General features: G+C 38.8%; 2 protein-coding genes across 4 annotated transcripts in view; one reads left to right on the top strand and one right to left on the bottom strand.

The window, feature by feature from the left end:
* The window catches only part of AFTPH (aftiphilin), a 69,003-nt gene extending 58,523 nt beyond the window's left edge, over window positions 1-10,480 (top strand). For all 3 annotated transcript variants that reach the window (XM_066378144.1, XM_066378143.1, XM_066378145.1), the window contains 2 exons: window positions 1,760-1,883; window positions 9,355-10,480. In XM_066378144.1, the coding sequence (XP_066234241.1) occupies window positions 1,760-1,883; window positions 9,355-9,499 (269 nt within the window). In that variant the 3' untranslated portion in view covers window positions 9,500-10,480. The remainder of the gene's footprint in view (window positions 1-1,759; window positions 1,884-9,354) is intronic.
* On the bottom strand, window positions 5,510-7,330 carry LOC136397412 (ubiquitin-ribosomal protein eL40 fusion protein-like). The gene is made up of 3 exons (XM_066371921.1): window positions 7,229-7,330; window positions 6,578-6,668; window positions 5,510-5,925 (listed from the first exon to the last, which is right to left on the bottom strand). The coding sequence occupies exons 1-3, from the start codon at window positions 7,328-7,330 to the stop codon at window positions 5,510-5,512; spliced, it is 609 nt and encodes a 202-aa protein (XP_066228018.1).
* Window positions 10,481-13,351: the final 2,871 nt, after the last annotated feature.

Genomic DNA, 13,351 nt, shown 5'->3' with positions numbered 1-13,351 from the left:
GTTTTACTTATGTAACTAAACTAAGCCTCATTAAGGTTTTGTTTTTTTAAAAAAAAAAAAAAAACTCTTCCATTAAAAAGAATTACATTAATAATCTCTAATTATTAGTATAGAATAGGTAATTATCTTGTTTTTTAAAAATATAAAATATAGCCATAGTGCTATTTTTTTATGTGTGTAGTAGTATTTGTTTTGTACTAGGGAAGGTTGATTTTGTTTTTTGTTTTATCTCCCACTTGACTGTTTGACAGTCAAGTGGCCAGTATTTTATATATCTAGGTAAATTTTATACCAGCTGTCAGAATGCAGTTATTTATTCTGCATTATTTGTTAGACATGTAATACAATTTTGTGGTTACTTAGAAGCTAGCCTTTTACAGTGGAGGGAAGAAGTACTTTGGGTTTCTTTGATCCCTAATTGCCACCTATATACTTATTATAAAAATAGAAAGAAAAGGCCTTCTAAATATATTTTGAAACTAACTGTACCTTAATGAAATATTAAGAACTTGGGAGAGTCAACAAACATTTTCTATAGCCTTCCTCCCTTGTTGGACATGGTAACTGTGAAAGCTGCTTTTGCTTGTTTAATTTCTGTAAACATCTGAGGTATATGTTTACGTCTGCTAATTGTCTGCAAAGTTGGTTAACAGAAGGCAGTTCTTGGGGTTTTTCCCCTTGATTCTGAAATATCCTAAAAAGAGGAAACTTGTTAATAGCAGTATGTGCATTTATATACAATTTTATCAGCTCATCAGGGTGTTTTTGGAAATAATAAATAAATATTGATGAAGTTATAAAACGTTCTTCCTTGCAGTCTGCTTTTTTTTCTGTTATACCCTGGACTACTGAACTTTTTATCTCAAGTAATTTTCTGAGACCAAGAAGAGTGTACAATTAAAAAAATTTTTTTATCTGTTTATTATCCAAAATTTAGATTGAGTTGAAATATTTTATTGTTCTCTCTATTGTTTTCAGTCATACTTGATATAACTCTATATTCAAGGGAAATATATAAATATGCATATTTTACTGAACTCTGATAAGGAAAGGATTTTTATAGACTTTTATAATAAATCTATTTCTCTAACAGCTTCATTTTGAATTGCTCTAATAAGATATTTGAACTATTAACTACTAGATTTAGATATAAGGCTATAGAAATATAATTAACCCTTGGGACAAATTTCATTCTGTCTAGAAGTAGTTCTTTTTTCACTTATTCTGAGACTATTATATATTCTCCCACTTAAAAAAGAACAAGTTGGTATATAATTTATCCTTGGTGATAATTTGATGCTTTGAGTAATATCTTATGCCTTCTGATTGTCAGAATATTTAAACTAACCAAATCATTTACCATATTTGAAACTTTATATTGGTTTTCAAATCTTTTAGTGTGGAAGAAAATAATGCAGAAAAATGGTCAAGGTAAGGGAGAGGGAGGTTCAAAAAATGAAGTTAATCAGTCAATTTAAAATTTGAAGTATACTATTGTATAACAGATCGGTGCGTTCTATTTATAAAACATTGTTAACATTCATATTGCAAACTAATCCAAAATTGTGTTTTATGAAAACTCTGAAAAGTGGAATTTAAAATTCTAAAAATAAATGCAGTAGTACGGTGTGCTACAGATGTGTTGTGCTTATAAAAGACTCAGATGTTTACAGAATAATTGCCTTTTGCATCTTGGATTGTGGCTGATAGAGTGACTCATTGCAGCTTGCCATCACTGACTATCATTTTATACTATAAGGTGTGGATCCAGAGTTGTATGAGTTAACAACTTCTAAGCTGGAAATCTCCTCCTCAAGCCTCAAAGTGACTGATGCATTTGCAAGACTCATGTCCACAGTCGAGAAGACAAGCACATCTACCAGGTAAACAGTTAGTGTTCATTACACCCTGACTTTGAATTCTGTGTTAAAATAGCTCCAAATGGGAAAGCAAATGAGTTGGCCATATTTCAGTGTTCTATACTAAAATTCATTTTGTATTTGTAAAAATCAGTAATGCCTAATTCCAGAAAATAGTATCATTTAATCATTATGAAGTATATCAGAGCAGATTATTTCATGAGAGACTAAAAAGGGCTAACAGATGTGGTTTTCTCTCCTCACTCCTCCCCCAACTTTTTAGAGAAGAATTCTGGTTAAGTATTGAGATCATAAAGCTACTATAGAAACATTCCCTCTTTCCCTTCATAACTTGCTGAGATCTTTGGGAACCTACTCTCACACTCCCAGAGTCACCAAGGTTAATCTTTTTACTTCTGGGTTAAGATAAGGATATGGCCACTGTTTTATTTTCTGAATATTTGCTGATGTGCAGCAACTCTGATTACTTTAACAAGGTGCCTTGGAGCCTTTTCAGGGGCATGGCCTTTAGAAAAGCAGTGATCTCTCAGTGTCAGAACCAAACACCTGGAATGTCTCCTGCACCTTGTGTTTGGGACTCGGGAAACTTTTAATTTTACATGGTTAAGCACTGGAATAAGCCATTGCTTTGACATGTTAGCCATAAGAATAAGCCAGTTCCTAAAAAGAAGCTAATTATTATAAGCCGGTAAAATCACTACTGCAAGAACAAATAGTGGGTGAATGCAATACCATCTCTGTTGTTCCAAGTTCATGATACAGCAGCATTTTAAAATGTTTAAATATCCATTCATTCAACAGATATTTATTACTTATTATTAATGCTATTAATATTTATAATTATAAAAAGGCATTACTTACTTGTTTTATAATTATAATTATGGATACCCTTAACTTTTCCCTGACATGGATTTGTAGCATGAACGTGTTCATTTGTCCACAAACTCACTCCCTCGATCTCATAACCCTATTTCTTTGTAGTAACGCAGTCTGTCTGGCACTGTAAAGCCTACTAGTGAATAAACCTACTTGTAAGTGAAGCCATTGTGAGTGTTTTGCGTGCTTTCTAATTTTTTTCTATTTCCAAGTAAATCATCTTTTCACATTGAAATTCTCAAATTTCTCATCTGTTTTTTCTATATGTTAACCAAAAACTAATGCATGTTTAACTTTGAAAACAACAACAACAAAAAACTGATGTTTTTATTATTTGGGCTTTACCCTATTTTTTGGACCGTCTTTCTGAGGTCAGTCATACTGTTTTCCTTACCATTTTTGCTCTGTGGTCTCACTGAACAGACAAATTACAGTAGTTTTGGAAGTCCCAGTGATGAGAATTCATTCTTTATGCCATTAGGAGGAGCTCTAAACCACATTGTTAACTTGCTCTTTTTTTTAACTGATCGTTGAAACATGTTATATGTACACCAGGGAACATTTCCAGCTCCTCTATCACTTTGAGAAGTTATTTTTATTTTTCCCTTATTTTCTATTATGGAATAAGCTAAAGCTATATGTATATCCTAGTAACTGCCAGTGTTGTAGCTACATTGAATTACTCTACATTACCTGTTCCACTTTATATTTAAAATACAATAAATTGAAAAGAAAACAAGTTGCCAACTTTGTATTTCCTATTTTGAGGACTTAATTGTTTAAAAGTAGTAAGAAGTGGAAATATTTACAAGTCTTACAATTAGAAGGTAATGCTGTAATATGTCGCCATAAATGCTTCTCACTTGTACAGGGAAGAGAAAGGGGGTGGCATATATAGCTTGGGAAAGCATTTTAAGTGTCTTTGTTGTTTTCCTTTTGTTTCATTTTTCTTTTTGTTTTTGAGTAAGCCATAGAATGTAAAACTCAACCTCTTCTTGGCTCTTGACAGTGCATAGGAGATAAAACAGAATAGCATTGAGGGACCATAGGGTCAGAATAGATTAAAAGACAGTGTGGTGTGGCTGGTCAAGGAGATTTGACAAACAGGATCCCAGCCCCTCTGGGTGCTACTTGGGAGGAAGTACGTGCGTTCTTCTCTCCATACAGAGCTCGTGAAAGTGACCGCTTCCTTTTAAAAGAACTGCAATTCTTAGTTTTAAAATAGTTTTCTCTTCTTACCTTTTTTAATATAGAGAAAAATTTCTTCTTCACTTTAATCAGTGGGTGGCCAGGTAGTTACTAGCCACAAACCTCTAACTAAAGTTTATGCAAACCAAAGGACTAATTGTTAAAAGGGATATACTTTTATTTTTTTCGAGATAAAATTCACCCTTCTCAAATGTACAGTTCAGTGGTTTTTAGTATATTCATGAGGTTGCACAACCATCACCACTGTCTAGTTCCAGACATTTTTATTACTCCCCCCAAAAAACCCCATTCTCACTAGCAGTCACTCCCTATCTGCCATTTTCCCGGCCCCTGGCCACCACAGATGTGCTTTCTGTATCTATGGATTTGCCTGTTCTGGTTATTTCATATAAATGGAGTCATTCAACCTGACCAGGAGGTGGCGCAGTGGATAGAGCATCAGACTGGGATGCAGAGGACACAGGTTCGAGACCCCGAGGTCACCAGCTTGAGCGCGGGCTCATCTGGTTTGAGCAAAAAAAGGTCACCAGCTTGGACCCAAGGTCGCTGGCTTGAGCAACAGGTCACTCGGTCTGCTGTAGCCCCCCCCCCCCAAGGCACATATGAGAAAGCAATCAATGAACAACTAAGGTGTCACAATGAAAAACTGATGATTGATGCTTCTCATCTCTCTCCATTCCTGTCTGTATGTCCCTATCTATCCCCCCTCTGTAAATTAATTAATTAAATAAATAAGTATTTCGTTCAGTATGTGGCTTTTGTGTCGGGCTTCTTTCACTTAGCATAATTTCTAGTTCAGCCATGTGTTGCAGGTATCAGTACTTTTCATTCTTTTCGTGGTTGCATAATATCCCATTGTATGGATATACCACATTTTGCCATTCATTAATCAGTTTCTGGACATTTGGGTTATTTTTACTTTTTGACAGTTACAAGTAATGCTACTGCATTTGTGTACAGGTTTTTGAGTGGACAAATGTTTTCCGTTTCCTTGGGAGTAGACTGCTGAGTCATATGGTAACTCTGTGTTAACTCTTTGGGGAGCTGTCAAACTGCTTTCTAAAGTGGAAAACATCACCGATGATGCGTGCAAGTCCCAATTTCTCCCCATTCTCACCAAGGCTTGTTACTGTCCGACTTTCTGATTATAGCCATTTTAGTGAGTATGAAGTGATATCTCATTGTCATTTATTTTGACTTGCATTTCCCTGGTGCTGATGTTGAGTATCCTTCCAGGTGCTTTTTGACCATTTATATCTCTTCAGAGATAAATCTATTTATATCCTTTCCCAATTTTCTAATCGGGCAATTGGTCTTTATTATTATAAAAATTTTCTACATATTCTGGATACTGGAGCTTTGTCAGATATATGGTTTATAAATATTTTTTCATTCTGTGGGCTGTGTTTTCACTTGCTTGATAGTGTCCTGTGAAACAAAAGTTTCTTTTTTTTTTCAACAAAAGGGAAAATGTATTGGACCCCAGGGCCACAGAGTTTCGGCAGCAAGCCACCCTGCAGTCTGAGGAGGTGGTGGAGGGGGCCTCATTTAACCTTTATCTTGGGGTGCAGGTTGTTGACGTGGCTGCACTTCTTGGGGCAGTTGACAGCACAGGGGTGCAGGCAGGCATTACACTTGCGGCAGATCGTCTTGTCGCTGTGGTACCTGTGGGCGAGCTGACGGAGGGAGGGCTCCATTGCTGCCTCCCCACAGACAGAGCACCAAGTATAGGTGGATTCTTTCTGAATAGTGTCACCTGAGGGAGCACAGCCATCCTCCAGCTCTTTGCCTGCGACAGTCAGACGCTGCTGGCCCAGCGGGATGCTCTCCTTGTCCTGGATTTTAGCTTGGACATTCTCAGTGGTGTCACTGGGCTCGACCTCGAGGGTGATGGTCTTGCCCATCAGAGCCTTCACAAAGGTCTGCTTCCCTGCACCTGCTGCGGACGCTACACAGCCACCTCATTGAAGGAAAGGAGCAAAGGTTTCTTAGTTTTGATGAATACAATTTATATATGTTTTCTTTTGTTGCTTGTGCTCTAGGTGTCATGTCTGAGAAACCAACGCCTACTTTAAGGTCAGGAGCATTTACACGTAGCTTTTCTTCAAAGAGTTTTATAATTTTAACTCTCACTTTTAGGTTTTTGATCCATTTTGAGTTCATTTTTTTAATATGTTGTGAGATAGGAGTCCAGCACTGTTGGATGTTTACATGTGGATATCCAGTCATACCAGCGCTATTCACTAAAGACTACTTTTCCCATGGAATGATCTTGGTACCTTTGTTGAAAATCAATTTACCATAAGTGCATGGGTTTATTTCTAGGGTCTTAATTGTATTCCTCTGACAAAACGGATAAATCTTAACTAGCGAGAATATAAATCAAAATTAGGTCACTGCCTTTGAGAAAAGGTTGTGATATAACTTTTTATTTTCAAATTCTCCACAAGCATTTTCTTCTATTTTAAGAAAACTAGATCACATCAATGTACAATAACTACAGATAAATACACAAAGAAAACATTTTCTTATTTTTAAATACAGGTTCACATTGCTTCCAAGTAGTGCCTCTGAAATGAGGCCATTGGCAGAAACCCTGAAACAGTCTTTACCTGCCGTTCCTCGGGTGGAAGGGTCTTCCTTTCCCCCACCGCAGCTGTACTCCACAAAGAAGGAAGTCCGTTTATGTGCAATTTTGTTACTCTGTTTAATAACCTTTTATCTTAGCAGAAGCGGTATGATATATTGTAGAAAGTTAGAAACTATAAGCCAACAAAAATTTTAAAATTAAATTACCACATTCTTACACTCAGATCACTACAACTCCTTAGTGCATATTCTTTCAGATTTTTCCTACACAAATACACGTGTTATTTTCACCAAAAATGAGATTTTATAGTCTGCACTAAATTGAATTTACTCTTGTAATCAGTGATCTCCATCTGTCAATTTCAGCAAATTTTCATTTCTTCTAATCCCCAGGCTGTATGCAGATTTCTCTGACAGGGTCCTCTCTCTGGGCTTTGTCCAAACCGGCACTCAGTCTACCCCTATTGTGCCTGCTGTTTTGGATCTTAAGTCCCTTTGAACCTAGCATCTACCCTCCATCCTTTTGGTTTTTCAGTTTAATGACACCAGCTTGTTAAAAAGATCAATCCAGCTGTTCTGAAGAATGTCCCAACCTCTGGACTTGTCTATTTGTTCCCTTTAAGTAGTATTTAATGTTTCTCTAGCCCCCTTATTTCCTGTAAACTGGAAGTTACATCTAAAGGTTTGATGAAATCAGTTAAAGTAAACCATTTGGCTAGAATACATCGTAGGTGTTGTATCACATCAGAAGATACAACATGTCTGAATGACTCCATCGTTAGTGATGCTAAGATTAACCATTGGAGAGAGGCTAACCTTTTCCATTTTATACTTCCAGTTTTCCACTTTGAAACTAAAAAGTAAAGTATCTGGTTTTACTTTAGAGTGTTGCAGATATCCAATTCCCCATCAAACATTCACCTAATAGATTTTCCGTCATTTAAGTACAATTAAGCATAAATTTTAATCAGAAAAAAATTGAGCTCTGACCAGATAGCTCAGTTGCTTCGAGCATCATCCCGAAGCCTAGAGAGGTTACCAGTTCAATCCCCAGTCAGGGCACAAATAGGAACAGATTGATGTTCCTGTGTCTCTCTCTCTCCTTTCCTCCTTCCTTCCTCTTCCCTCCCTCCCTCCCTTTCCCTTTCCTCCTTTTTCCCCCTTCTTTTTGCTCTAAAATCAGACAATATATTTTTTTAATTGAGTGCTATTTTATTCTGGTGAGAAACCCTTGAATATAGTTCAGTATTGGTTGATCTACTGCTGGTTTCAGTGTTCCTGAAGCTGACCTCTGTGCCCCATTGAAGAACTTTGGTTCTAAAAGTCTGTTGCTTAATTTTCAGTCATTCTGTAAAAACTTTTGATTTTAGCCTAAAATCAAAAGTGGTAACAACAGAAAAGTTTACATATAAAGTGGAGGCCTGCATCTGTCTTTCTGGTATTATCTGCTGACTTTCTCTACTCGTCCCCAAAACAAAAACTATTTAAGTGGAAGGAATAACTTGTGTCACACCTAACAGTACCAGCTATTCTTTTTTTTTTTTTTTTTTTTTTTTTTTTTTGCAAGAGAGAGAAATGGGAAGGGAAAGAGACGAGAAGCATCAACTCATAGTTGCAGCACTTTAGTTGTTCATTGATTCCTTCTCATACATGCCTTGACGGGGGGGGGGGGGGGGGGGTCTACCATTCGAACCAGTGATCCCTTGCTCATGTCGGTGACCTTTGGGGCTCAACCCAGCAACCACGGGGTTATGTTGATAAGCCCGTACTCAAGCCAGCAACCTCTGGGTTTTGAACTTGGGACCTTGACGTCCGAGGTTGATGTTCTATCTACTGTTCTACCACCTGTCAGGCCCAACTATTCTTTATCATAGAGGAAATCAGGCTTTTTAGAGTCAATGATTTTAAATGAACTTTGGTCTAAAATTAATGTTTTTATCACTACAGCTATTACAGTATATTTAAGGTCTTGGGGAAAAATAAAGGTTGGATTACAGTCATGTGCTCAATTTGAGCCACATTTGAGGCTCTGTTGACATTTTTTGTGGCTCACCTGCTGGGAAGACAAGGGTCACTAGGAGATCATTATATCTGTGCTAGGCACCAAGCTGTTCACTTCTAGTACCCGAGGCCATTATAAAATGTACTTCATCTAGAGAATCCACAGGTATTTTGAGATTTCCCCTCTTCCTGAGTCCCCTGCCCATGTACATCTTCACCATCAGCAGCCAGCCCTAATGCTGCTGCTCTGGACCAGCTGTCTGCCTCCCAGGGGGCCGAGACGGGGTGTTCTTGAACTGAGGGCTTTCTCTCCTGGAATTCCCCATTGGAGGTGAAGAGTGCCTAAGGTTAAAATGAATTACAAGGTCTTGTGCCAGACTTACTTTGTTTTATGTTGAGGTAATTTGGGTAGTTTCACAGGGAACTGGGGGGAAATCCAGTTGAGTGGAGTATTATTAGGGCTTCTGAATTATATTTCTGCTTAGTAGCATTTTGAAAGTATGCCTAGGTGGTGGCTCCTCACCTTAAAAATAAAGCTGTGAGCTATACAAAGGTACACATGAGTATGTGTGTGCATGCCTCGCAATCATGAACATACATAAATAAGGCATCATCTTCATAAGACACTTGGCTTCTGGCATAGGAAGCACACAGCACAAAACTGTTATGAAGTTTAGGAACAAAAAGATAACTCAAGTGCCCGTAGATTGCTAACTGACTACCTTGAGAGTGGGTTTCCTCTCATTTGATCCACAGCAGAGTCACATTAACACACTTCTCTTTTTTCATTTGTCAATAGGAAACCGAAAAGAGAAGAGCACCTCAGTGAAGAAGCCATCAAGGTGATCGCAAGCCTGCCTGATTTAACGTTCATGCATGCCAAGGTGTTGATGTTCCCAGCCACCTTAACACCTTCCACAAGCTCCCAAGAGAAAGCAGACTGATCATTGAGAGCAATTGGACAGTTTCAGTTGCTTTTCCTTTCCTCCATTCCCTTCCCTACCATCAAAAGCATACCTGCTGTAATTTTTAAAACAATACAAGTTCAGCTGATTTGTTGGTAAGCCACACTAGAAAGGTATACATAGTAATGTATATTTATTTACATACTGAAGTCCTGAATTTATATTAGAAAAAAATGTAAATAATTGGGGGTGAACATTTTTGAAGACACATTCTTTTTGTGTTGCTGGGGTGTATACATTTATGTCTTTGTGAAATACACTGGTGGTGTCCTTCTTACAAAACTTTTGAAATAAAAAAAAAAATTAAAAACTCAAATATCTGCTGACTGTGAAATCCCCTTCAGTCTTTTCAGATTGCATTGAATGTCCTATTAATTTTTCAGATCGTATGTTGTATTACTTTTGCTCTCATAAATAAGCTCCAAGTCATTGTTAATTTTTAAAATTTCGTGTGCGGTGGATTTGCTTCAGACCTGGCTTTTGTTAACATTTTTGTGCTCTTTTTTAATCTTTTCAATCTGGCAGATTGCTGTGTGACCTTTTGCGAAGTACTTCATCGATTGCTCCTTTGTTATAGGGTATGGATCATTGTCAGAACTTGATTGGAGGGATTTAAAGAGATTGTGTCTGTTTTAAATCAGTTTGTTTTGGAGAAGGACCAAATTATAAGAATGTCTTAAAGTGAAATTTACTTGTTACTGATTTTTTTGTTCTATCATACCACTATTTTTTGAGGATTTTGCACAGTGTAAAATGACATAATCATAGATTGCTATGGTTTAAGGCTGTATATACAGTAAAAACTATGAGTTTTAAATGTTTGGGGAAATTCCTATGGAAAAAAGAGAGACCTGTAGAAGAACCTCTAACAAGGGTAATGTGCATGCCCAAGGTCTTTTGAGATTTCAGTGTGTAAATTTCCTTTTAGCTTATACAAAAATAAAGTAAATTTAAAAGAAATTTAGCCTGGTGTCTTTGTACTTTAGTATCTGGAGAAAAAAATTTGGATATGAAGTTTTATTCTGTTTTAATATATTTCAGGCCAGAGAAAACCATTTGGTTGGGCTTCCACTTTGTTGAAACCAGGAAGAATTCGAATCTGGCCCATAAAAATTGAATCAGTCCTTTTAGTAATTGAGGTGGGTTTTTTTTGTTTGTTTTTGTTTTGTTTTGGGGTTTTTTTTGTATTTTTCTGAAGCTGGAAATGGGGAGAGACAGTCAGACAGACTCCCACATGCGCCCGACTGGGATTCACCCGGCTCGCCCACCAGGGGCGAAGCTCTGCCCACCAGGGGGCGATGCTCTACCCCTGGGGGGCGTCGCTCTGCCGCGACCAGAGCCCCTCTAGCGTCTGGGGCAGAGGCCAAGGAGCCATCCCCAGCGCCCGGGCCATCTTTGCTCCAATGGAGCCTTGGCTGCAGGAGGGGAAGAGAGAGACAGAGAGGAAGGAGGGGGGGGGGGGGGAGAAGCAAATGGACGCTTCTCCTATGTGCCTTGGCTGGGAATCGAACCCGGGTCTCCCGCACACCAGGCCGACGCTCTACCGCTGAGCCAACTGGCCAGGGCCTTGAGGTGTTTTTATGTAGAACACGAGATCATAAAAGAAATTCCCATGATTCATTATAATGTTCATCAGAATTGGCAACGGTAAATAGGAATTTGTAGGGAATTTTTTTATTTCCAAGAAGATAATGTGCATGAAATTAAGGTAAGCAGAAAATCTAAAAAATAATTTTAAAATATTAAATATTGCTTTCCCCAAAGTCATACGATCTATTTCATTAGAAACAGGCACTCACCCCAAAGGCTCAACAACTCATCCGCCGTGCACTGGGAGTGTTCCAGTGCACCTCCATCATCGACAGAGGCCTGTGTTGCCAGGCTACTGCCTGGGCCGGGGGAATAGTTGCCTGAGTGTAAGTATGGCCTGGAGCAGAGGTCCCCAAACTTTTTACACAAGGGGCCAGTTCACTGTCCCTCAGACGGTTGGAGGGCCACCACATACAGTGCTCCTCTCACTGACCACCAATGAAAGAGGTGCCCCTTCTGGAAGTGCGGCAGGGGGCCAGATAAATGGCCTCAGGGGGCCACATGCAGCCCGCGGGCCGTAGTTTGGGGATGCCTGGGAGTGACCATACTTTATCTTCTAGCCTGTCCAGTCCCATCATTTCCCCAACTTTTTTTTTTCTTTCTGAGGAGTCATTCCCTTAGAATAGTCCACAATTCTGCATTCAATTCCCAGTGCCCAGTGACCTGAATGGAAGGATAAAATTATTCTTAGCGGAACTTCACATGTTTCAGTAATGGAAGCTTAATGGTTGCTTTTTCAGTACACTACAACTAAGTTGTAATGGCAACCTTCACCAACCTAAGTTTAGAGAGCCCAGTTTTAGCTGTGCTACCGTAAGGAAGCTAAGCAACTTCTCTGAGCCTTAGCCATATTGCCTTTTTTAAGATTTTAATTATTGATTTTACAAGGAGGGGGAGATTGAGAAGCATCAACTCATAGTTGCTTCACTTCAGTTGTTCATTGCTTGTTCGTTGTATGTGCCTTGACTGGGCAAGCCCTAGGTTTTATTTTTATTTTTTATACTTTTTTTAATTTATTGTGTTTACATAGATTCTAATGTCACCTGTGTTCCCCAGTACATCCCTCCTGTCTCCCTCCCCGTAACACCCCCCCTTCCCTCCAGGATCTGCTTTTCTGCTCTGTCCCATCCTATCTGTAAGGTATTTTTCCCTGCTGAGAAGGAATGAATTTCGGGCCAGAGCCACTAAGTGTGGAATAACAAAAGGCTTTATTGAGTACAGCGCATCCCGCCCGGCGAGGTTCCCTGGCCCCAAAGAAAGATGGAGGCCAGGGAAGTCGCAAGGATTAAACTGCGTGGGAGATATTTAAAGGGTCCCTGTAGGGAAGTCGAGCTAATATGACATGGTGAAATCTCGTTGGCTGGCAGACGGTCACTTTTTTCCAAAGGGTTCCTGCGAAGCTTCTTTTGGCGCACTTGGTTGTGGGCGGTCCTAGCCAAAGTTCGCGGGTCTGGGTTCCCCATGTGACCATCCCCCATTATCCACCAACCTTACACTATCACCCTGTCATCCCCTTTCCCTCTGTCTGCTTTCCCTTCTGGATCCTTTGATCATGCCTCTGTCTCAATTGCATTCCTCAGTTCATATTGTTCATTGGATACCTCATATGAGTCAGGTCATATGATATTTTTCTTTCTCTGACTGGCTTATTTCACTTAATAGTTTCCAGGTCCATCCATGTTGTCGTAAAAAATAATATTTCCTTCTTTTTCATGGCCCCATAGTATTCCATTGTATATATGTACCACAGCTTTTTAATCCACTCATCCACTGTCGGACACTTGAAGCCCAAGTGAACCACCGACCTCAGCATTCCAGGTTGTTGCTCTATCCACTGCACCACCACAGGTCAGGCTATATTATCTAAAATGGTAATGATACTACCAACCTGTGGGGTTGTGACATATTAAATAATAAAACAAATAATTTGTCACATGAGTAGATAATAAATGAGAGTCAGCAAAATCTATGAAGTCCCCAGGAATCCTGGTAAATTTAAGAAACACTCATAGAAAGGAGTAACAGGTTATTGCATTATCATTTTAAAACAAGTGGACCTTCTTTGTGAAGTAATGCTTTAATGACGCAGAATGGGTGTTTCATTTTACAACCACTTTTACATAAGCCAAATTTCCCTTTTGTTTATCATTTTAGCCTTGGATGTTTTAATCACTACAGTTACACTAACATTGGATTGTCATTGGTTAAAGTCGGGGCTGTCTTGAGAACCAGAAGTGCTCA

This window comes from Saccopteryx leptura, chromosome 3 (assembly GCF_036850995.1).
Source record: "Saccopteryx leptura isolate mSacLep1 chromosome 3, mSacLep1_pri_phased_curated, whole genome shotgun sequence".
NCBI lineage: Eukaryota > Metazoa > Chordata > Mammalia > Chiroptera > Emballonuridae > Saccopteryx > Saccopteryx leptura.
Note: the sequence above shows the minus strand (reverse complement) of the source record. Positions and strands in the feature narration are given on the sequence as shown.